The sequence below is a fragment of the Cupressus sempervirens genome, chromosome 3 (assembly GCF_028749045.1).
Source record: "Cupressus sempervirens isolate cs-2001-9-10 chromosome 3, ASM2874904v1, whole genome shotgun sequence".
In the NCBI taxonomy this organism is placed as follows: Eukaryota; Viridiplantae; Streptophyta; class Pinopsida; order Cupressales; family Cupressaceae; genus Cupressus; species Cupressus sempervirens.
Window position 1 is genome coordinate 532331324 of NC_143120.1, and position 25193 is coordinate 532356516.

At 34.4% G+C, this 25193-nt stretch overlaps 1 protein-coding gene across 3 annotated transcripts in view; it reads left to right on the forward strand.

The window, feature by feature from the left end:
• The window catches only part of LOC149567512 (Zn-dependent exopeptidases superfamily protein), a 153434-nt gene that overhangs the window by 10741 nt on the left and 117500 nt on the right, over positions 1–25193 (forward strand). For 2 of the 3 annotated variants that reach the window (XM_089820730.1, XM_089820731.1), the window contains exons 4-7: positions 15158–15264; positions 15422–15522; positions 16465–16552; positions 17090–17178. In XM_089820730.1, coding sequence (XP_089676856.1) covers positions 15158–15264; positions 15422–15522; positions 16465–16552; positions 17090–17178 — 385 coding nt within the window. The remainder of the gene's footprint in view (positions 1–15157; positions 15265–15421; positions 15523–16464; positions 16553–17089; positions 17179–25193) is intronic. The other variant, XM_089820732.1, reaches the window with a different exon arrangement.

A 25193-nucleotide genomic window follows, 5' to 3' on the forward strand; every position in this document is an offset into this window, starting at 1 on the left:
AATTAACCAAAAAACAATAAATTAAAACAAAAAATTTAAGGAAAATTTAAAAAAATACAAAACTTAACCTTATTCCTATTCCATTTTTTTACAACCAAACAATGGATTAACATATTCCCAATCGAATTCCAAGTGAACCAAATAGGATTGGAATTGCCTTTTTCAATTCCCATTCCCCATTTCCATTCCCATTCCATTTTTCTATTCTAATTTTAAATTCCTATGCCCGCAACCAAATGGGTCCTTAATGTTTAGTTGTTGGTTTGGGTACAAAGAATGAATTTGCTGATACAACAAAAGTGTGAAATGGAGTTTGGGTTCTTTAGTACAAAAACATGTGAAGTATATAAATACACATATATAGATGTATATATACACACTCATACACAGATGCATGCACTTATGTATGTAGCCTAGAAGCATTAATTAAGATAAGAATGTCACACGGTATCATAAAAACAACAAAAACATGTAATGTCCCCTTTCTGGGTCTATTATGATTGATGTCCTAAAATCAATTGTAATATTTATAATAGTCATTTTGGTTATCAAATGATATTTAATAATGTTAGAAGGTCAAATCTATTTGTAATAAAATGAAGAATGTTTCAAATAGATTGTAAGTGTGTATTACGATTATTTCCATTTGAATACTTATTGATGATAGTATTAGGAAATATATCTTCTATATCTATATTGAGTGATGTTTTGATAAAGAATTAATTATATCAAATATCCTCTCCATATTTGTCTATGATCTTCCTTGAATCCCCAACAGTGACATTGCTATGCTTTAGGGGTGTCATTAGTGATTGCTCACTCCCACCATGGGTTATTTATAAATATTTTTGGCGAGGTCAAACCAAATATCCGCCTTGGGATATGTTTCCAGTCTGTCTTATTCTTTTGTGTCTAACGTTGTATTGCATCCGGTTCACTTTAACTTCCCTCTTGGTATGTGGTGGGACCTTGGCACCATGTGTGCAAAATGGCATTTGATGCCTCTCTGTCCATGTTTTCCTTTCATCGATCAAAGGTAATGAATTTGGTTCACCTCTTATTTATTCTGCCTTTTCTACTTATTTCCTATTTGATGCCTTCTTGTGCCTTGGCGATGCGGTATATATATTACTTATATGAGATTGGGTCGTGTCTCTTGACACATCACCTGATAATGGTAAAATAACGAATTTGTTATTAAACATAGATAAAAAATGATCTATATATACAAGTATACACAAGAATGTTTCTATAATGAACAAAGAGAGAGAAATAGAAACATTTTGAAGAGAGAAAGAGAAAGTTTCCATATTGAATAGAGAGAGAATATGGAAACATAGAAGAAAAGTGACCATTAGAAATAGAAGTAAATTTACAGAAGAGAGAAACAAAAATAGAGAGATTTAACTCTAATACCTTGCCTTAATGGTCAATCTAACTTCAAAACAAATTTTTTTGCAAGGGAATATGCTCTGAATGTTTTGCAAAATTGGTTTGGGGTAGCATTGACTATGGTGGATGAGTTTTAGGATGAGTGTTAGTATCATTCTTTGCTTCTAGGTGTTGTAGTTCTTTCCATTGAATCGATGGGTGCCTTCTAAGAGAAGATCGGTGAGAGATGCCATGACATGTTTTTTATGCAAAAAAACATGAATATTTGAAAAGGCACGACCTTCAAGACAAATTGACATAAGACCTAGAAAAAATGAAAGGACACCTAGAAGAGAGCTTGAAAAACTCAAAAAGAATATGAAATTAGATTATGAATTTGTTGGTTCAAAAATCAAGGCACGAAAAATGATGCATCCAAAAAAATAGAGATTGACCCAATTGAGATCTAGAAAAACCCAGTTGGAATCTTCAATCAAAATAAAATTGTCTTGATCTAAAGGGTAGAAATCCTAGTCAAAAGTGCAGGAACCAGAGGAGGCCATGAAAGCTCAGATATTTGCAAAAAAATAGGTCCACAAAAAAAAAGCCCAAAAACACCAAAAAGCGAGTTGTTTTTCAAAGGAAGCTGCTTGTAAGGGTAGGGGAAAAGCAGAGGATGCATGAGCTGTAGGAGAAAAGGCGCCCAGAGAAAAATAAATATATAGAAGCCTTAGACGTATTTTAGAAAAACATCCTTGCAAACAAATTTTTGAACACACCCAGGTAAAGGATGTTGTAAATCTCAAGTCTAAAATTTTGTGAAGAAATTAAAGATTTTTGAACTCGGAAAATTTCAATAATGAACTTATTATTTTTTGAAAAAAAAAGCTTTGATACCATATTATGATAAAATAATGTGTTATTAAACAAAGATCATAAATGATCTATATATACAAGTATACACAAGAATATTTTTATAACGAACAAAGAGAGAGAAATAGAAACATTTTGAATAGAGAGAGTTTCTATATTGAGCAAAGAGAGAATATGGAAACATAGAAGAAGAGTGACTACTAGAAACAAAAGTAAATCTATGGAAGAGAGAAACAAAAAATGGAGAGATTTAACTCTAATAATTGGACTCGATAGCTATATCTCATTTATTAATTTCTTGAACTTATTTTAGTAGTTAATTTGTTTGTTTAGGAATTAGCTTATTTGGTTTATGTAATATTTATATGATTTGATAATATTCAATTATTTTAGTTGTTCAATATTAATATCATTTATTTGTCTGCTAGATATTATTGAACTCCATAAACTTGTAATCATAGCATTATATCAACATCAACATTTAAAAATAATAATATTGATTTCAAGTATCATTGCTTTGACTTTTAACAATTGGATCTTTATACTAAGTTTTAATCAGCCAATGGATTATCTAATTTTTCATCACCTTTTTCATCACCAAAGGCATTAGTTGATTCACAAACAATGCCAATGCAAATGGGATCAGCTACATCGATAATATTCTCGCTTTCGAAGTCCTCAAATGCTTATTAGCTTTTCACTATACATAGAGCTTGTTTGTTTTTAATCAATGTCCTACTTGATAAATGTTAAAAAAGTAACTAGAAACTCCCTTCACCTATTGAAGATATTGTTTAATGTTTAAAATAAAATTTATCACTATAGAGGGCTTGCACTGAACAAGGGTCATTATCAACAATTTGATATAAAAATTTTGAGGGCTAGTTTAATTTGACGTAATAAATATCAGAACTTCCAACAAATTTTGTTTTGTAAAGTTAAGGATTTTATTCAAATTCTGTAATAATTGTTTCTTGCACTAAATTATAGAACTTGGTTCACACTTGGTTTGCCTTAGTGTTTCTTGGTTCGACCTAGGTTTGGTTTGGAAAAAACAACCTGCCTAGGTTCAAGCCCTATCCAAACCCACAAATGAACCAGACTCAAACTAGGAACTGGTTAGAGCTGTGTCCAAACTAGGGTCCCAGGCAGGCGAACCAAACTTCATAGCTTTAATGTAAAAAAATACTGTAGAAATCTAGAAGGCCTCTCAATCAAAATTATGGATTCTGGAAACAATGTCTTTTCCTATTTGGTGAGTGGTTGCTTCTAATAGTTGTCCTATTGCAAGATTTTTTTGATTATCTGAGGATATACTATCCATGTTTAAAATCACAATAAAATGAGGATTTTTGTATATGTGTCCATAATTTGCTTTACAATCATTTTGTGTGTATAGATACATGTTGCTTTCGTCATTAACATTACATTGCTCTTACTTGGAATTCTTTGTTATTTTGGTTAATTATGTTGTTTGTGTGTGATAATTTTGTATAATGTATATCTACACTATGACTTGGGCTACCTAGGGTTTTCACCTTAGTTGCCAAATTGGGTTCAGGGACGGATTTGAGTTCAGGTTCCTGGTTTTGGACATTTTATTTTTCCCATTTGGGTTTGTGGGCGGGTTTGTGAGTGTGTGTGTGTGTCTATATATATATATATATATATATATATATATATATATACCATAGTAACATGGAGACACACCCCTATATATATCATAGTAACATAGAGACGCACCCCCCCTCGTTTTGTCCCATGTCTTGGAGATGAGGACACTGAGGGACTTGGAGACTTTGTCCCAACGGTGACACCAGATTTCGCCACCTCTGTCGAGGATGGGGGGCATCCTGGTGTTGAGTATTTGTTGATTCGACTATTTATGTTCAATGTTTGATGTTCCAATTCAACGCAATGTTCAAGTATTTACTCTTTTACATCTTTATATCTTATATTGCAGTACTTCATTTCATAACTAGCATTTTAAGTACCATATGTATAGTATATACAATCCCCCACGTCCCGTCCCTTGTCATCCCCCTGCTGTCCCCAAATTAAGGCTCCTCTGTCTCCCCATCTTGGAAACATGTCCCCATGTCCCTCTTGGCAGTGTAACTATGACATATATATATATGCATTATATATACAAAAAAAAAAGGGAAACATGCATAATTGCAAAACTAAGTAATTTCATAGTATGGATATATTTTGCTTGATCATTGAGCAAAGACAAATGTCAATGGTAATCATTAAATACTCGCTCATTTCATTAATCTATCTTCATGATTATAAAGAAAATCATACATTGAATTACTAAATTGCAAAGTGAAATTTCAAAACATAGACTAGTTCATCAAATAATAAAGTTTGAAACACAAGGATAAATAAAATTGAAAATTATAATGTCAATTGTTTAATAGTTTATCAATGATCATAGTATTCATGCCCTTCAAGGGTCAAATGGGTCATCAAATAAAGAGCGATCAATGGCTTGATACTTGGCTACAACTGTATCTAGATCCTTGTCATTGGAACCCAAACTGGTTCCACTAGCCCCATATGTTGTTATATCATCATCATCATCCTCCTCAACCCACAAGGTAGCTCTAGCTAGATTGGATGGTCATATCCAAGCTAGGAGACTTGGGTGCTACATCTCACAACTTCTCTAGCCCCTTCTTGTATCTTGGATCCTTGCGTGACACAAGGCACACTTTCTTGGAACCCAACTGGTTACGCGTCACTGAGTGGATAAAAGAGTATGTACTCCAATTCCGCCTAGTAGCTAGAGAGCTCGCAACTTAGAGAGACAACCAACAAAATTTAAAAAAATAAGAAATTGCAATACAATAGAAATTTAAGAGTGCTGATTCCAAAAGCTAAGTGGCCATTAAAAAAGGAAAAAAAGCTTAAAAACTTACTTGTGATAGGATCTTAATGGCAAGAGGCTGGAGGTACATATAATTTTGCCCATTTAGGTACCACCATCCAATGCCTTCCATTTGACTTTGATCATTGATTGCATTAGGGTCTACATTATTTTCTTGAGACAAAGTTTGCAAATGCTCTCCTAACATTTGATGCCACCTTAGGTACACTAAAGAGCCTACTAAATGCCTTCTCATACCCACTAGTAACCTCAAGATCTTTGCATGGTGGCACTCTACCAGGAATAACATCTCAACGCTATAATACCTGGGAGATGCATATGCCAGGAGGTGTAAATGTTTAGTCATCTTGTTCTAGCGATGAAAAACAATTGACTCCATTTTCTACAAGGTGACCTCAGGATCACGCTCTCTCTCTCCCATGAATGACCTGGGATGTCAATTGATGTTCATGTAAGTTATCTTGATTTATTGTTAATCAAAATAAAAATTTAAAATATCTCAACAAACTAGAATCGAGTATTGAATAAAAATTTAAACTTACTGTTTTCACTCTCTCTAGCATTTAGGGAGTCCATGGCATCATAGATGTCCCCCAAACAAGGCTCATCAATGTCGGCAAACCGAAGCATAGACATGATGGGCTTGGTGAGTTCTAATAGACAATCCACCTGAGCCCACCAATCATCATCCAAGATCATTGTCTTTACCTTTTGGGCCCTTACTGAATTCGATTGCTTCCAAAGACTCAATTGGTTGCTATTAACCATTTGGAACAATGCATCTTTCACCCTTACAAGTCGTCTAAGTACAATTGTGTGTGAAGCAAAGTGAGTTTCAACCACCTAATAACATGTTAATTGTCAATCAATGACACATTTCCAATATGTAAACAACACAAAAACCATTTTCTTCAATTATATGAAGTAAGACATGAAATGATAAATGAAACAAAATAAAGTGTAAATTAATTTTAAAATTTACCCTCAATAATTCAAAGTGGGAGAAAGTTCTGAAAGTTGCTTGTGATGTATGTGTTTTGTCACAAACATTTGGATCTCCTCACCCTCATACTTTTATTCACCCATTCAATTTGGGTGCCAATTGCTTTCATCACCAAATTTAAGGAGCAGACGGTGCATGGTGTCCAAAAGATATGATCATATCGTGCTTCTCCCAAAGCACCTGCAGCCCTACAAACTTTAGCACTGCTGTTACTACTTGGACAACATTATCAACTCCCACAAATTCTATGGATTCAATGAGAATTCGGGCAATAAATTTTGCATCCTTTACCTCCCCTTCACAATCAACTGCCTTCAAAAACATTGCCCCCTTGGGGTAAACAAAAATCACATTTATTAATGGATTGTTTTTGCAATATTTTGATCCATTAGAGGCATTAGTCACCCCTGTTTGGACCCAAGAATCTCTTATTGGTTTGAGGAGGATGTCTACATTTTTTGTCTCACTATGAAATAAGGTGGTTCTCAACTTTTCATATCTAGGACCTCGGTAATCACGAGGTGGTTCATTTATTGCTTCCACCATCTCTCCGATAAGGTGATCTCACTAGATTGAATGGGAGACCATTCACAAAGAGGCAATGCCCAACCTTTGCATCAACAATTTCTTTCAATTCATTTTGAAATGTCCTATCTAATGGGCCTCTCTTAAGGGTGGTACTTTGGGGTGTTTGTACATCTTCTTCATTTGTAGAAGGATAAGTAAGAAGGGATGGTGTCTAGTGGTTGTTTGAGAGGGTGGACACAAGCTCTCTTAGATAACTCGATTTATAAGGGCACATGCAACTATAATTTCTCCAAGTTAGAATCCCTCAGCTCATTCATCATAAGGCCCACAAAAGAAAAACAATTAGTGCAATTATTGTCAGAAGTTTGGTCATATGAAGTTGAGAGTGTCGTAAACACTTAGTTGCTCAAGCCAAGCAATTTGATTCATAGCCTAAAGCGGCATGTTGGGAGCACACTAAGCAGGGTGAGTCTTCCTTTTATGCCTTTATAAGACTTGTAGATCATGTCAAATCCTCTACTTGGTATATTTATTTAGGTGCCTCCCACCACTTCACTATGATGTCCCCTTCTTCGCACTAGACCTAATGGCGCATTGTTGGTCTATTTTTCCATCCGGATAGGCTAACAACATTTATTTTGAGGATGCCAGCTAGTCACAAGGATCTATTTGGTTTCGTTGGGGGGGGGGATATTTAAGGGAACTCCTAAGGTTAAGTCACTTTATTTTATTAAGTTGATTTATAAAGTACGTTATCATTTAAAGTCACTTTATGACAAAAATGATTTAAGTGACTAAAAGACAAAATATGAATTTATCCCACATTACTTAGTTATTCGCATCTTCCCTCACATCAAGGTTAGAAAAGCAAGTATCTGCATTGGGATTAGGACCGTGATTTATGATATTGATAAAAAAAAACTGGTTGCTTAAATGTGACTATGCTCTCTTAAGGACGAAACCCCTAAAGAAGTTTGGAAGGCTGGACGCAGCTCCAATATTCCTTGTGAGGTTACATCAAATTCAGGTATGGAAAGTGCAGAATAATAGTATTGCATCAATTCCTACATTTGATAATAATCGGTTGATGGTATTGGTGCATTATCTACATTGTAGTTGATTGGCATGTTTGTGCATAACTTCTGCATAATAGTTGGAAGGTAGTATGAAGTCCTTTTGAAGTGTACAACAGATTGACAGAGTACAGTCAACAAGAGGAAGGTTCTCAGACCTAAGCCTTTGGTATATGATTTCAGTCTAGTAGATAGAGTTAAGGCCAACAGGTAGAGGCAACAGTCGACCTCCAAGCCAACGTTACAAGGGTCAGGTTATGCAGTGTTGGTACGTGGAAAAAGGAAGACCACTAGGTGGCATGGGTAGTAGACAGTCACAGTGACGTGGGTGGTAAATAGTCTCAATATTGCAGATGGTAGACAGTTACAGTCCCGTGACTCCTGTTCCAGCATATTGTGAAGTTACATTTCCATCTATCACGGGTTCATACAGGGTGAAGATTACACAGGAAGTGGCTTAGGTGAAACTGTGGATGCAATATCTGAAACCAAGGTCGATGCCAGTTCACAGCCGCTTGACAAGGACGTGAGAAGGTAGGAAGTAAATACATATTACCCCAGCATGTAGTAACCTCCTTTGGTGAAAACGGGTGTGTACACGATTTCCAGTCTTATAATCTATTTGCCAGTGTTTTATGGTAGCTTTATTTATGTGTAGGAATTCATTCCATTAATCTTCCTGCAGATTAGAATTAAAGGTATTCTGTCATCATTTAAACTGAGATTGCATATTCAATATTAATTAGCGTTCTTGAGCCAACACTATTGCAATTTCCTTGGGGACAGTAAGTTCATGTGTGGAATAGTTATCTGCTAAAATGTTGATAATAACCATAGAACAAATACAACAGTAGTATCAACATGTTCATTATCCAATTAATTCTCCATGATGTTGGTACTATGTTCCACGAATTAAACTCAACCTTCTATTAGTAAGTCAAATTTGAGAGATTCTTCTTGGCTAGACATGACCTTCAGTTCACATCAATGCAGTATCATTGATTGGGAAACTCAGTCTATAGTTTCCGCAAGTGTTGAGGATCATGGTCTTTCCAGACTTGTTGACTCTGGGAATTCTCAAGAGCTTGCCATCGCAACCCAACGCTCCTATATTAGTACACTTTGGCATCAACGGTATGACCACTTGAATGTGCACTATCTTTCTTAGCTTGTTTGGGAAGATCTTGTCATTGGATTGCCAGATGTTTAGACTGAAAACCTTGGAGTTTGCGGATCATGTCAGGTTGGGAAACAACATCACACTCCTTTTTCAGATGGTGACTTTTGGATAGCTTCTAAGGTATCACAATTGGTCCATGTTGATGTTTGTGCACCCATGACTACTGCCTTTGTCATTGAGCCTTGGTATTTTTAACTTTTTGTTAATGATATCAGTTGTAAAATATGGGTGTATTTTCTTTGTAAAAATTCAGGGGTGTTTTTTGTGTCTCAAAAGTTCAAATCATTTGTAGAAAAAGAGTTTGGTCAACAAATTATTACTTTAGAACTGACAATGGGGGATAGTTTTGTTCCTCTGCCTTCTCTGATATCTGTTTACATGGCATAAAGTGTCAATTAACAACATGCTACACTCCTTAGCAAAACAATGTCGTTGGGCGACAATACTGCACAATCATCGGAATGGCCTGGTCTATGCTTGAACACAAGAGTGTTCCAAAGGAACTTTGGGCTGAAAGCTGTCCACACTCATGTCTATCTTCTCAACTGCTCTCCTACAATGGTTGTTAAGAAGCTGCCTTTGGAAGAGGCCTAGTAAAGCCATAAGCCTAAAATCAGTCATGTAACATCCTGTTTTCCTAGGTCTAAATAAACATCTAACATACTCGAAGAATGCAGTTATTACTTCGTTTCATAGGAAGTCAGTTATATTATTCATGTTCATGTGAATAAGATTTACCGTTCAAATTAGTTAAACAAAATTTCTTAACTAAAAAATTGAAATACCATCAAATGAAATTACTACAGAAATTGAAAATCACATACCTCAGAAAACTAGGACCAAAATCAAACTAGGGATGCTTTTGCAACCACCTGGGTTAGTCCACAAAACAATTTCACGTGATGACTATCATCTAAAAAAAAAAACACTATCTCAAAATCAGAGGATAATTACAATTAAATACCACTATATTTTAATCTAGGGCATCACATACTACTGTATCAATTAGGGCATCGTTTACCATCGGTTGATTTAGGGCTTTTGATACTGCTATTACAAATAGGGCTTCTAATACCACTGATTCAAATAGGGTTTCCAATACCGCTGATTCAAATAGGGCTTCTGCTATCATAGATTCATTTAGGGCTTCCGATATCGTTGTATCATGTAGGATTCCAGTTGTCACTCAATCAATTAGGGCTTCAGATTCCTTCCTTCCGATTACTTAACTGTGACATTAACTCAAGATTAGAAAATACACTTATATTCGTTATTTATATATATGAAAGTAAAATGACGGTGACAATGAAATAATTCAATTTAATCTTACCTCCCCATAAATAAAAATGATAATACCTGTTTCTGATAAACAATTGAATGCATGGTTTTTCTCTGTTTGACGCATGTCCGACATCTTGAGAGAGTGAAACATTGTAAGGGGCTTAACCACCCAACGTCGTACCAATTATTATCCCCACACGATCTCTAATGAGAAATGCCCTCTCTACCCGGAACAAACAAGGATCATCTTGCCATCCACTGGGCTTCCTGGTAATTAACTCACCATACGACTTGGCAACAGGAGATCATGATAACAGGATAATGCATGAACTATTAATTAAATGATAAAGATTGAAATGTCATAGTTGATACTGATTCGTATTATTGGTGATTCCTTTCTCACACTTCATCACCCATCTTCTTGGCTACTCAACCAGGTGAGTTTCAGGTATTTGGAATTCTCAGAGCAGACGGCTCTATCAATTATTCAAGAAGATTACATACAACCATCATTGCACATTTTGTGTTTACGTAAATTATGTTCTTTAAAGATTTCAAAATTTGAATGCTTAATTACTTAATTTAATCATAATTGAATTCTCATCCACGTTCTTGCAGACCCTATACACCTCCTCACCATTTTAGGCTACCATGTCAGTGATTCCCAGGTGCTCACGAGTCATATCCACCATACACCTCACCACCTATTATAGCATTATCGCTAGTGAATTCCTTGTTGTGGATTCATTTATCATCTCATCACGAAAGGAAAGAATGTATTAAGTTCTGATCAAAATTATTATGCAAGGTTATTGTAGCTTATTAAAGGTTGATACTCTAAGTTAAAATAAAGATTATCAAGGAGATATTGAACAAAATAATTGAACAAGAATCTTCTTTTATTAAATCGATTTCAGACTGAAAGGAAAAAGGTGGGTTCCGTATTTAAATTAATACTAGCACATTCACAACTTGTAATGAATTTAATTATAACTCATTTTCAACTTCAGCTGGATTCTATCAGATAGACAAGCTTACCGTCGACATAGAAAAATGATATAGATTATGCTTACAGTCGACATAGCAAAATAAAGATTATGCTTACAGTCGGCATAAAATGATATAGATTATGCTTACAGCCGACATAGCAAAATAAAGATTATGCTTGTAGTCGGCATAGCAAAATGATAAAGATTTATGTTATATAATTGGAAGTATTTGGATTCAAACTTATTTGTTTGATTACACGGCATGGCTTCCAATATAAAATACAAATGTGTATATACATCTATACCCTACCTATCATTCTTTGCAATTGAATGAAACTATGGAAACGGTTTCACAATTTTCTTATTACTGTTGTTATAAAAATGAAAAGAGCTAAACTGAGAACTAACGGATTTAGCATATAAATAATCTTGGTTTGCTGTGCAACGACTTGGCAAAATAAAGAAACGAAAATTCAGGGTGCGACATGTGCCTTACGTGACTCCTTAAGCGGTTTTGGAAAGCTTGCGCTTGGAATGAATTCTTACTTTCAGAACTGTGATCCGTGGCAAGTGAATAGAGAAGTTCAGGCGAATACAACTCGAATTTCTCAATTTTGTTTTTGGGATTACCAGCGGCTATGGGTTTTCAAAGACTAAAGGAAAAGAAATTGAATGCTTGAATAATTACGGGAGTCTAATAAATAATAAAGAGTCCGACTCTATGACTTCCATCCGTTACAAGAAACCTTCGAATGCAAAATAAATCGAATTTTTTAAAGAAGAATAAAGTTAGAAAATAATTGTACAATTCAAATTGTCAAAATTAAATTGATCTCCATGCCAAGTGTTTTTAAAAAGCAAAGAATATTAAATCGTAAAGAATGGAGTTGGAAAGTTATAATTCGAGAATTATAATAATTGAAATGTTATTATAATTCGAATGTTATTAAAATTTTATATGTACAAGCAATATTACTTTATTAATTATTAAATTATAATGGTGCCAAATCATTTATACATTTATGAACGTTTATAAATATTAATTAAAATAATATTATGAAAGATATATTAAAATCCTTTGAGATATGTTTATATATTTTAACCCAATTATTTTGATTAAATTATGAATAATTCATGTGGTTCTAGAAATATATCCTGTTTCAAGTTGCTAGATCTTCTACCCATCTGCCCAATGATGGTGATGCTCTTGCCTATTCTTTTTTGACAATGCTTCCACCCCTTCGACATGCTTCCTGCAAGGAATTTCTCCACAGTTAAATTATAAATTATTTAATCATAAATAATCATAACAGTTAACCTTCATCTCAATTCCATGAATTCGTGATTAACGATCAACTAACATGTCATCTTCACTTGAAATCATAACGACTAACTATCTTACCATTTTGCTAGATTATAACAAATTAAACTGCCAACTAACTTCATGCGAACCTCAACGGCTATATTTCAAGCTAGGTCAAAAATTGGGATGTAACAAGTCATCTCAAAGTTTTTGGCGCCTATGCTTTTGTTTGGATCTCTGATGATAAATGCACAAAGTTAAATGCCAAGAGCTAGAAACAAATGTGGCACATCAAGACTCTCTCAAGGCCATTTCAGCTCTTTCCTATATATTTTTTTCAAGGGATCAATTTCACAAGACTCAAGACTTGGGTATCTGCTTTCCGTTAGGTCCACCTAATGGTAGGGGTTCTGCTGAGAAGACCCCAACTATTCTTGTTTTTGCCTTGTCGACTCACTTAGAGATGTAGACATACCACTTGATTTGTCTCTGGATTCATCTGATCTTTTGTTTGATGATGATGATTCCATTGCACCTCTCGCTTTTGATGTTGGCACTTCTACTTTCCGACCTAAATGGTGAGCTAAGACGATTGGCAATCTTCATGAAGATGAGCTCATCAATGGTTGAATTGCATAGAAGAAGAGCAAACCATTTGACTATGTAAATTTTTCTCTCATGACCAACATTCATAGTGTCTATGAGCCGTAAACATACATTGAGGAAAAAGGGATACTTGAGTGGGAAGAAACTATGAAAACTGAGCATCATAGTTTGCTGGAAAATAACATTTGGGTTATGTCAGATCTTCCTTTAAAAAACAATGGGTCTACAAAGTCGAATAAAAGGTTGATGGTACTTTAGGTGATTACAAGGTTCGTCTTGTTACCCAAGGATTCTCTCAGCGTGATTATGAGGAGACCTTTGCCTCAATAGCAAAGATGAGCACCATTCAGTTAGTCCTAGTCATGACAGCTCTGTGTGATTGGAAGGTCAATCAAATGGATGTCAAAAGTGCCTTCCTCAATGATGATTTACTAAAAGAATTGCACATAATGCAACCTCCTGGATTCAAGGTTGCGTGTAAAGAACACTGGGTACTCAAACTGGTGAAAGCACTCTATGGCCTCAAACAGGCTGCTCGGGTATGGTATATGAAAATTAATAAGTACCTCATAGATTAGGGTTTTGATAAGAGTGCTTTTGAATTGAATCTGTATGTGAATACTATTGCTAGTGACATCATCCTTTTGGTTATTTATGTTGATGATCTAGTCATTATTGGTAGTTTGGCATCTTTGATTCAAGAAATCAAACATAATTAATGCCTGTGTTTTGACATGACTGACCTTGTGCTTCTACACTACAACGTAGGGGTCGAGGTTGGGCAATAGTCACATGGCATCTTTATCTCCTATTCTATGTATGCCTGGGCTCTTCTTGACAAATTTAGAATACAAGATTGCAAATTTTCATCTACACCTATGGATTTTGGTCTAAAGTTGTTAGCTCAATCTGGTTCTCCTATTGAAACTGCCATTAGACCTGATCTCAGCTTTGCAGTAAGTTACATATCTTGCTTCACAACAACTCCTACGTCAGATCATTGGGTTACAGTAAAGCGCATCTTGCGCTATGTTAAGGGCATGCCAGACTTGGTATCCTCTAGGGGTGTACGCAAAGATGCTTAATTCATCAGTTATATAGACTCAGATTGGGGAGGCTCTGTTGATGACAAAAAGTCCACTTCTGGGTATGTCTTCTATTTGGGCACTAGTGCCATTGCTTGGACCACTAATAAGCAACACACATTGTCTCTTTTCTCAACGGAAGCTGAAGATAAGGAACAATCAAAGCAGGTTGTGAGACAGTTTATCTTCACAGGTTGCTTTCCGACATCCATATGTCTCACGAAGGTTCATCACGCCTCTTTTGCCACAATCAAGGGGTGCTTAAACTTGCCAAAAATCCAATCTTCCATGAGCAAATCAAGTATATTCACATCCATTGTCATTTTATCTGACAACTGGTTGTAGACGGACTCGTGGATTTGCAGTATGTTCCTACAGCGGACCAGACTGCCGATATTCTCACCAACTCACTCCTTCCAGATAAATTTGTTAAGGAGCTCCTTGGTGTAGTTGACAGATTGACCATTAAGGGAGGGCATTAGAATAATATCTCTGAATATCTTATTTGTTATTCTTTTAGTGGTCAATATTGTGTATCTTGTAAGTGTTAGAATGTTTCTAATATTCTTTTATTCTCTTGTTATTAGAATGCTTCTAATAATGACATCTTTGTAAACTATGTAATGAGCATCTTGCTCATTCATTAATTGATCCAATAATTTATCAGTTACTTTGAAATACTTTTAAGAATTGGTAAACGCCTATTGGTCTGCTGGGTTCACCATTTTGTCCTATCAAAATTGGATGGTTATTTTGTAAATTTTTTTATTGGTTTACTGTTTAGTTTGTAATTCACTTTTCATTTTCTTGTCTTTAAGCTAAAGTTCATAACTTCACAAGAAATGCGTTTGCTACTGCTTTCATTTTGGTTATATATAACAACTTTGATTTCATTATTTTTCAAGATTAGTTTGTTCCCCAATTTGATCTCAAATAATTGTCTTCATGTATTACTTACTGGAGAATTGGCAGGATTGCCTCAGCTTATGCAAAAAATGATGATGCAGCCGTTCTTATCAATGGTCATTTTGACAGTCCACTGGGATCCCCTGGAGCTGGTGACTGTGGCTCATGTATAGGTTGGTTGTTTGGTTTTACTCTATATGAACTTCTAAAGCACATTGGTAGTGACTTCCTTAAAGTCCACTATACGTTCTGTAGATAAAATATTGGTTTCTATTTTTGTTTTTAAGTAATGTTTGTCTAAACACTAATGCTTGTTGTGTTTTACAACAGCATCGATGATGGAAGTATCGCGGCTCATTATTGATTCTGGATGGGTGCCCCCCCATCCGATCATTTTTCTTTTTAATGGTGCAGAGGAGCTTTTTCTCTTGGTAAGCATTGGTCCTCTAAAGTTTAATGGACAAGTTTGTTATGTATGGGGTTTCTAGCAAATCATAATAAACCTCAAATGTTTTTATGCTAGAGTCCTTATTGATAATTGAATCTTATTATTCTATTGACAATAATGTTCACTTTGTTTCTTCTTTTCTTTATTGAATAACTTGTAACGTTTTGTGTTATGAATTATGATCCTTACTGATATTTATACCTTTGACCAATTCTGTAACTATCTTCCCAAGGTGACATACCTGTTTCTTAGCATCCATCAAATTTTTTAGATGTTTGAAATTGGTGAAGTCCCCTTTTTTAACTTTCTAATGGACAAGTGAAATGCCTTTCCTTCAGAATGTCACCTTTGCACAATGCTAGTGTAGTTAGATTTTTTAAAGAATAGTTCTTTAGCATTCTTTTAAGAGCCATTTAGGACTTCAGAAGCTCTTTTCACATCCTACGGTCTTTATTAAATCATCTGTATTTTCAGTCTTGACATCATGTATGTCTTTATCAATTGTTGTGATCAGGTTGTGTGCTCAATCAATGCACAAATGTTTTATAAACATCAGATGCCTTTTAACTGTTCATGCTTTATTCAATATGTGCCTTTAGTGCATTGCATTTTTTGTGACAAAGTGATGCTTGTTTAGTAGTTGGAATTTGTGTGGGAAAAAATGTAATTTAGGAATTGGTGATGAGCCAGGATTTGGTTGTGATGCCTCTGCTATTTAATGATGACTGACCAGGTTCTTTCTGATGCATATTCACTGATTTAAATTTATTTGACTTTCCTAATATGCTTTTCTACAATATTTTATGTCATTCTTGTGAATTCATTTTTAGAATCTTTGTAATTGGTTGTCATTTTGATTGTACAATTGTGTTTGTGTTAGTTTTTATGTTATTAATTCAGTTTTTCTGTACACATTTGTTTTCAGGCATCTCATGGATTTATGAGCACACATAAATGGCGGGCCACAGTTGGAGCCTTTATCAATCTTGAAGCAGCAGGCACGGGAGGCATTGGTGAGCTGAACATGATTCTCTATCATCTTTTACTTAGACTGATTCTACTCTGTAGATTTCATGTTATACAGAAAAGGATATTTTCTCAGAACAACCATTTTGGAGCACAGTGACAGATAATAGTGTGAGAAAATCTGAAACAGAAAAGAAATGACCTGGCAGTATTATTAAATTCGAAAAATTATTTTATTGCTGGTAAAAATCAGCTTATGACATTATACATCTTTTTTTGCATTCTTGGGTCTACGAGTAGAGGAAATAGTGATTGTTCATATTCATCTCTTTTTTTTTAATGTTTTTTTCTGGAAAATGTGTCCTTTCTCTTCCTTAATGACAAATGATAAACCACTTCATCTGTTATTACCATTTTTATTAAAAGTTTTTTTTTCCCAAAAATGAACGGTGCCATTAAATATTTTATTTATAATATTTTTATTGAAAGTTAGTCATTATTTATGAGATAATCTGTATGCTTCTAATTTTTTATGACCGTATTGGCAAGATTGAGATAGTTGATGCTGTTTCTTGTCTTGACAGATTTGGTTTGCCAATCTGGTCCTGGATCATGGCCTTCTTGGGTCTATGCCAAGTCAGCAATTTATCCAATGGCACACAGTGCAGCACAGGTGCTTTTTGAATTTTGTTTACAGACACAATATTATTGTTATCAAATTTGTTAATTCCAGTTTATTATGTTCTATATTTCCCTGCTTGATAAAGGTTTCCTTATGGATGAATACCCTTAGCTTGTGTTAAATTTTAATGAATAGCATTTTTGTATAGGAATACCGTTGTGTTTGATCAAGAGTATTTTATCAGATTAACATTATGTACATTGTTATTGGGATGTTCTCTCTTGTATTTTTTTGTTTATCATGGCCTTGGAGGCAATTGATGGCTATCTGTGGATGAAACTCTGGAAATTTTGCAAGATACGAAGGGATTTTAAATACACAAATAGCGAGGTTCTTTTGCAAACAAGGATAGTGTGGCTTCTAAGAAAGAATTCCTTTCTTAATGAGGACATCCTGGCTCTTTTGTTTTTTACATCTAATGTTTCAGATGTTGGACAAGGAAATGCTTAAAAGAAATAATAATATTGTTTGGATGAGAACTGGATATATTTGAATTTGCAAGTTTTTTTTGGATAAAACTGTAGAGCTTTCCCATCAACCCTTCAGGTCACTTTCTTTTAGATTGGTATAAACTTGTGAAGATTCCAGATTCTAAATCCACTAAATAAAGTTTAAAATGCTAATAAAATACAGAAGCAAAAAAAATCATGGTAACCCAGTGACATGTCTCCCACCTCTTCCTGTTGGAGAGGTCCTTGGAAATGTCCAAAAGCACAGGTTTATATCAGTGCCTGCCCCCTTGTCTTCAATTTTGACTTCACAAAAATGGGACAACCCTATGCAATTTTGTTATGGATTTGTAGGCGCATCCTCTTTGTTTAAATGTGTCGGTAAGTTGTCATGGAACAACTCTTTATCCCTGAATTGTACTCTATGTGATTCTATATCTGCATTCTTTTTGAAGGTTTCTGTAGAGTTAAATCCCAAATTGTTTGCTAGTAAGAGTTTTTTTCTCTGATTGCAAACGCTCAATGTTTGGCAAGCTTTTGCTTCTTTTCTTTCTTCTTTGTGTTTTAAATAGCTTTTAGTCTTGTTTTTACCTTAGGCTAATATCCCTTAGAATTCCACTCGTTTTGAGCTAACTTAGGTCAAAATTGGGGTTGTCTAGCTCAAGTTATAGGGGAAAAAGTGGGGGTTTTCAGAACAATTGCATATCTCGATTAAAAACCTCATAAATGTGGGCTTTTTAATGGTGAAAGCATGAAATAAAATAATATTTGATAGTTAAAGTGGATTTTGTGGTCCATTTTAAAATTTCAACTCATTTTGAGTTGATTTGACTATGGTTTTTTTATGTTTTATGAAAATAGCCTATTTCAAGACTATTTTTCATGTTACTTTATTAAAAACTATAGTTAGATATTAAATTTAATTGCATATGACACTTAAATGCACTTCAGTGGGGTTTTTATTACATATTGCATATATCCACATGCAAATGACTATGTGAAAACCCACTTTCAATAAATTATAAGTCCCAACTTTAATTTAAATGAACTTTTTATATGCAATAACACATTTTAATGTGTTAAGTGGGTTTTAAATATGTATTTACATATTTTAAACTTATTTAATTAATGTAAGTGGGAAAATCTAATCCATTTACATATGTTGTTGCATGTACAAGTTTATTTTAATTATATTAATGCATTTAAATGGAGTTTTTCTAACCCATTAATATACATCTTTTATAATTGCCACTAAGTGGATTTTTTAAAATCAAATTGCATGTTTTCTATAACATGTAAATGCATGTCTAAAGTGAGTTTTCACTTAACTTAGACAAAAGTGACGATTTTGGACCCAATTGCATGTGTATATGGTTTTAAAAACTCATTTTACATAGCCTAAGCCAAAGTGGCGATTTTGGCCCAACTGCATGCATTTAAAAATGTGTTTTCATGTTTTAAAACCCCATCACGGCGAAGTGGTGATTTTTTGCCCAAGTGTATGTCTTTTAGATACATGTAACTAGTCACCAAAAGTGCGTTTAAGTGACTTTTAAAGCCTTATAATTCAAGGTGGCGATTTTTGTGTTTATTACATGTATTTTAAAACATGTAAATGGTCTCCAAAAGTGCATTTTGCACTAAGTCTCTTATTAAAAGCACAAAGTGGCAATTTCTTGCCTCATTGCATGACTTCTAAAATATGTTTTTGCTCTCTCAAAACGTGTCTAAAGGCAGCATTTGATTGCAAGAGGCAAAGTGGCAATTTTGAAGCACATTGCATGCATTATAATATATGCATTTGCACAAGGAAATCCCCTTTTTAATGTGCAACCTGCATTTGGAGGGTTTTTGGGCACATTTTTTACATGCAAACATTCCAAAAAAGTGCATCTATGTAATTGCTAACATATTGGCATATGTAATCCAACAAAAAAGTACTGTTTTTGACCAAAAATCAAGACTTATTGGGGCGATTTAAAGTGTGGCAAATTTGGGAGTGAAAGCATGTTCTTAACACATGCATTTGATAAAAAACAGCCCGTCTAGGGCACATTTTAACCAAAAATTCTGCATTTCTTCATGGTTCTTGGTTTCCAATCAGTCCAAGGAGAAGTCTAGGCTATGTATTTCAATGTCCTGTTTGTTCATCATTTCCAAGCTTAAAATGATGCCCCAGATACCATTTTTGAATGCCACTTGCATATGGCATTGCTTTGGTCAAAGTTTGTTTGAACTTTAAAATTTTGGGCATTTAATCTCTCTAACTACTTACACATGTCCAAATTCGAACATTGACCATCCCCAATGTTTGAAATTCAAAATCTATATAAATCTTGTGATTTTAAACAAATCTTAATCCAAAATCTCTTGGATTTATTTTCAGATTTGTCCAAAGATTTGAGAAAGACTTGTTATTTTGTGGTTGGTGAAGAGAGGTATGTTTTTCCTTGATTCTCTTTAAGGCATTTCGGTCTTTTTGAGTTTCTTATTGCATGTCTTTCAATTCCATTTTCAGATTTGCATGTTTTGTATATATGTCGTCTCTTCTTTTTCTCCAGTTTTCTTCTTCAAAGTTGCATATGCAAGGTCTCATTTACTTGAATATGTAGTCGGTGTAAACTCTGGTTCTTATGAAGGCAAATCCCTTTTTTCCCGTATGAGAATGCAAGCTCAATTCCACCAATATGCATTCCATGAACCTCCATATGGCTGCCCTATGGCTGAAGAAGAATTTCCCACATGTTTGTCGAATACATAGCATGACTTATGCCTATTAAAGCATGCTATGTTTCCTTTTTAGTACACTTTACTCATTTGCACATTTTAAAGCTTGCTGTCCGCATATGCAATCCACTCCAAAAAAACCCCTTTTTGGCTATTCTAGCCATTTTTGAGCCTTCCTGAGCTTGACCCATTTGCTCATTCACTCTTTGCAATCATCTCAAACACTTTACCTATTCATACTTTGCCCAAATCTATGTTTTTACACAACAAAAGCTTGCTATGGACTCCTCATACGATGATGTTCTTACACTATGAAACTTTCATATAACAATTGCATAGTTACATCACTCTGCAATGTCAAAAGAATTTTCATCGGCAAAAGGAAAAGATAAGAAAATAGTACCAGAACTCCATTCCACCATCACAAGTAACTTCTTACAGTGATGAGGGTCAAGATATAGATGTAACACACATGGATATGGAAGATTTTCTCATAAGAGTCAATGTTGAAGCCACTGAGAATATGACTTGGATCAAACAAAGTCATATTCATTTGCTATCTACCCTTTCTTGTGGCAGCTCATGAACTTGAGTTCATCCTTGCATGTGCTAGACATTTTGATGCAACCTCTAGAACTATCAAGGACTAAGACAACAATACCATCATTAATCTTGATCCAGAGACTATTGATCAGATTTTTCATGTTCCTCAAACTCCATTTATCACTAGCATCACTAGACAGAAAGCCTTGTAGTGTTGGAGTGAAGATAGTTCTTATGACATCAAATTAATTAATGACAACAGGCTGTTCAAGGGAGGCCCAATCTTTCCCAAAAGGCATGTGAAGATCAAAGGTCAAGGAGGAGATCAATGATCTTATCACATTGCTTAGCTGCTTAGTTTTGCTCAAAGATTCAAAATTTTTATATGCTTTAAGTAAATAGTGGCAGGAAGATTACATGTAAAGAGCAATTATGTTGTAAGTACATGATAACATGTCCCCGTACAATCAACTCATGTAGTCAAGTTGCAACTGCATTAGGCATGCAACTTTGAACAAGTCAAATTAGTTAGTTAGAAGTTTGTTAGAGAATAAGTCAAGGTGGTTGAGGTTTTCCCCTTTTCTCTCTACCTTTCTTTCTCGTATTTTCCTATATAAAGAAGATAACTCATTGTAAATATTCATCTTTAGCCAAGGCGAGAAAATTTTGCCAATTTGTATTGTGCACCCTAAGACTTTGTGCTTGGATGTAAATGTAATAACATTGCCATTGTTATCAATGTGTTCCAAACGCAGATTTGAAGACTTATAAATATGAGAGGAGACATGTCTCATCATGAGACATGTCTCTGCGGTTAATCATCATTAGACAATAATAATATATTAATAATATAAATAACCATATATATAATATAATATAATACATATAATATAATATATATATATTATGTATATAAGAATATTTGTCTAAATGATGATTTACCATCAACAATGTATCACATGATTGAATCAATCTGACTGAAGCTACAACCCAACACTCCTTAGCTAGGGAGGATTGTTATAGAACACATTATGCTCTCAAGCATATGAAGAGATATCATCTCAAGATGATATTCTTGGAATGGCATATCGACATATATCCATCAACTTAGATGTTATCTTTCAATATAATTTGAAGTATGGTTCAACAAGGATTATCAATCATATGATAGTCATCATACTTATATTCTTTTGGTATGTGCACTGGCATCAAATCCTTGATGCTCACCAAAAGAATATGTTATATCTTAGAAAGATGTGAGTTATTTGATCTTCGACACTCCGGGACAACAAGTGAATGTAGTCTATCAAATAACATAACAACAAATATAGTATCATTAATGTCATGAATCGATGTTTGATACAAAAGAGGAATTATCACAATATACACTATCGCAATACACAGACACACACACAACCCGATTAGGGCATGATCATAAAGTATCAAATAGCATGAGATATCAGTATGTGAAGTAAATCAAATATATACATATATGTATGTATATGTATTTACATATGTATGTATATTTATACATATGTATATGTATGTTTCATATACTGATATCATATCCAACTGAAGCTATTACTTTTACACTCCCTCTTAGTGAGGGAGGATATGATCAACTTCTTAAACTCAATAATCTCATATTTGAGTTTGCATAAAAAATGCTTATACACAATTATATCCCTTTAAGAATATATACTATTTGATTTTTGACACATTTCGGGACACAAACATAGTCAATCCAATAGTTAGTCTTGATCTCATGATTTCCAGCTCAATCCAGGACTATCATAATTTACTTATTGTCATGACTTCCTACATAATTTGGGACAACAAGTTAATGTAGTCTATCACGACAATGGATCAAGAATACATCACAATAACCACAGTATCATGATTTTCGACTCATTTCGGGACAACAATTTAATGTAGTCAATCATGATACATTTTGTTAACATGATTACTGGCACATTTTAGGACAACTTAATGAAGTCTATCATGATAACATGATCAAGCTATTGCTAAGATCGTCACCTTGCAATAGCGACCTCACACATATATCCAATGAAAGATTGTCACCTTTGATGACATAAATCACAACAACATGATGTAGTAACTCACATGATATCCACCATTAACCAAGTTAGAGAGTGGACCCACCATAGCTGCTCCTAGAGGGTGGAACAAGGGTTTTCAACTTTTCATCTCAAATTTGTCTCTCAAGGAATTTCACTTCGAACTTTTCTTTTGTAGAGAACTCATTAACAAGGAATTGCACCTCGTAATTCTTCCTCTGAACACCGATCCTAGGAAGTCAGGTCTTGTAGTTACTCCCTTATAGACTCTATGCTCAAAGATGCCTATTGGACTCCCTCTGAATCGATCTTTCGTTTTCCTAGTGATAAGTCATTATTTCCTAGGGATAGGCCCATCAAAATCATGCAGTCACACACATGTATTTTAGACTTCCTCTAAGTATCAATCTTTTAAGCTCCTGCATTGCCTTGAAGAAGTGTCAGACTCCCTCTTAATATAGAAGGATACTTATCTCACATAGACTTGCACTAATGCCTTAGTAGCATACCTAATGCACCATTCTTCTCTTCTTGCGAGAGCATCCCTCGAGACCAACAGATGGAACAAAAGTACATCAAGGCACAAGACTCTTATTATTCATACATATAAGTAGAAGACTATAATAAACAAATAAGTCTAATACTCAAAGACAACAAATTCTTATCTACACATGAGTGGAACATCTTCCCTTTAAAGATGGTCCAAGTGGGAATAGAACATTGTTTATCATTTTCCCCCCATAATGTAAAATTCCCACTTTTATATTGTTGAATTTTTTTGCATCACATCAAATATGAGAAACTTCCTTTTGTTTAATAGATCTCAAAACCTTTGTATTATGGGAGGATGCAATAGAAGTGATGAGGCTTTCAGCTCTAGTCAACAAACACATCACTATTTTGTCACACTATTTAGTAGGTTTTGAAATTCCTTTAGTAGGTTTGTTTTGTGAATTCTATCTTCCATTGTATTCAAAATCTTTTTGAAAGCTTCTCGATCAGTAATCATCTTAGAATAAATTTGTTGATTAATTCATATACTCTACCTACAATTCTATATTTAGCAAGCCTGTTATTGTTTAAACACAAGGGACTTGAGTAATGAATGGAAGTTAGCTTGGCTTCCAAGCATTCTATCTTCAATTTCTCATATAAAATAGTTTTCATCATGCTATTTGTCAATATCCAATGCAAAGTTATAAACTTTCTCTCCAATGTGGCATGGGAAATGATAGAAGTCAACCTTGAGAGATTGTGTCAAACAGCCAACTTGATATCTCTTTCTTGTTCATGACTGTCTCACTTTATTATTTTCGCATCCAATCAAGCACTTTTCCATGTATTGTCTAATGATTAACATTAATTTATCCATGCTGATATACAGGTTATCTTATATAATGGAAGCTGTCTCTAATGTAGAGATTATTTGCTATAATAATAAATGGATATTGCTCTCTCTCTCTCTCTCTCTCTCTCTCTCTCTCTCTCTCTCTCTCTCTCTCACCGAGGGGTCTAATGACCAATATGGTATTCGTTATAGATCCTCCCAATTATTGCTACAGTTCCTTTCTTTATACAAATCTTCCAAAGATCGCATCTCTTCATAAGAGTAACCAATGTGCATATGTCGTTAAGTTAAGATAGTCATTGATCTTCTAATCATATCTATTTGTTAATCACACCCTTTCTGGATCATATCAATGGTAGCCCTCCTTAATTATGGTCACGGTAATTATCGCTTTCACTGACCATCAACGACACAAATATTTATTTAATATCATCCTATACATTGGTTAGAGATATCTTTTCCCTTATCGACTCTTAGTCCATCTTGAAATGCAACAATACTCCATCTATAGTATTGTATCTCTTGGAGACGTAGATATTGGCCACTTATTAAGAAGTGTATTATCGATTTACAAGAATATGAATGCCAATCTATCATTGTATTAATATTCTTATTCATCATTTGATTAGTCTCCTCCAAGTCTAGCCTTGGGTCAGTGATGATATTGATGACTCACTTGCTAATAGCTGCTTTCGGACAAATGCTCTAGGCACAATACAGTGTCAATAGTTTCAACATTACTAGTCTCCATGTCTCGATAGTTTCATTCATGCCTTAGTTGTTTAGACAAGAATTCTAGAAACAATATCTCTTTGTTATCCGACATGATCCTTTAACTAAGATAGTTATATCATCTAGTCG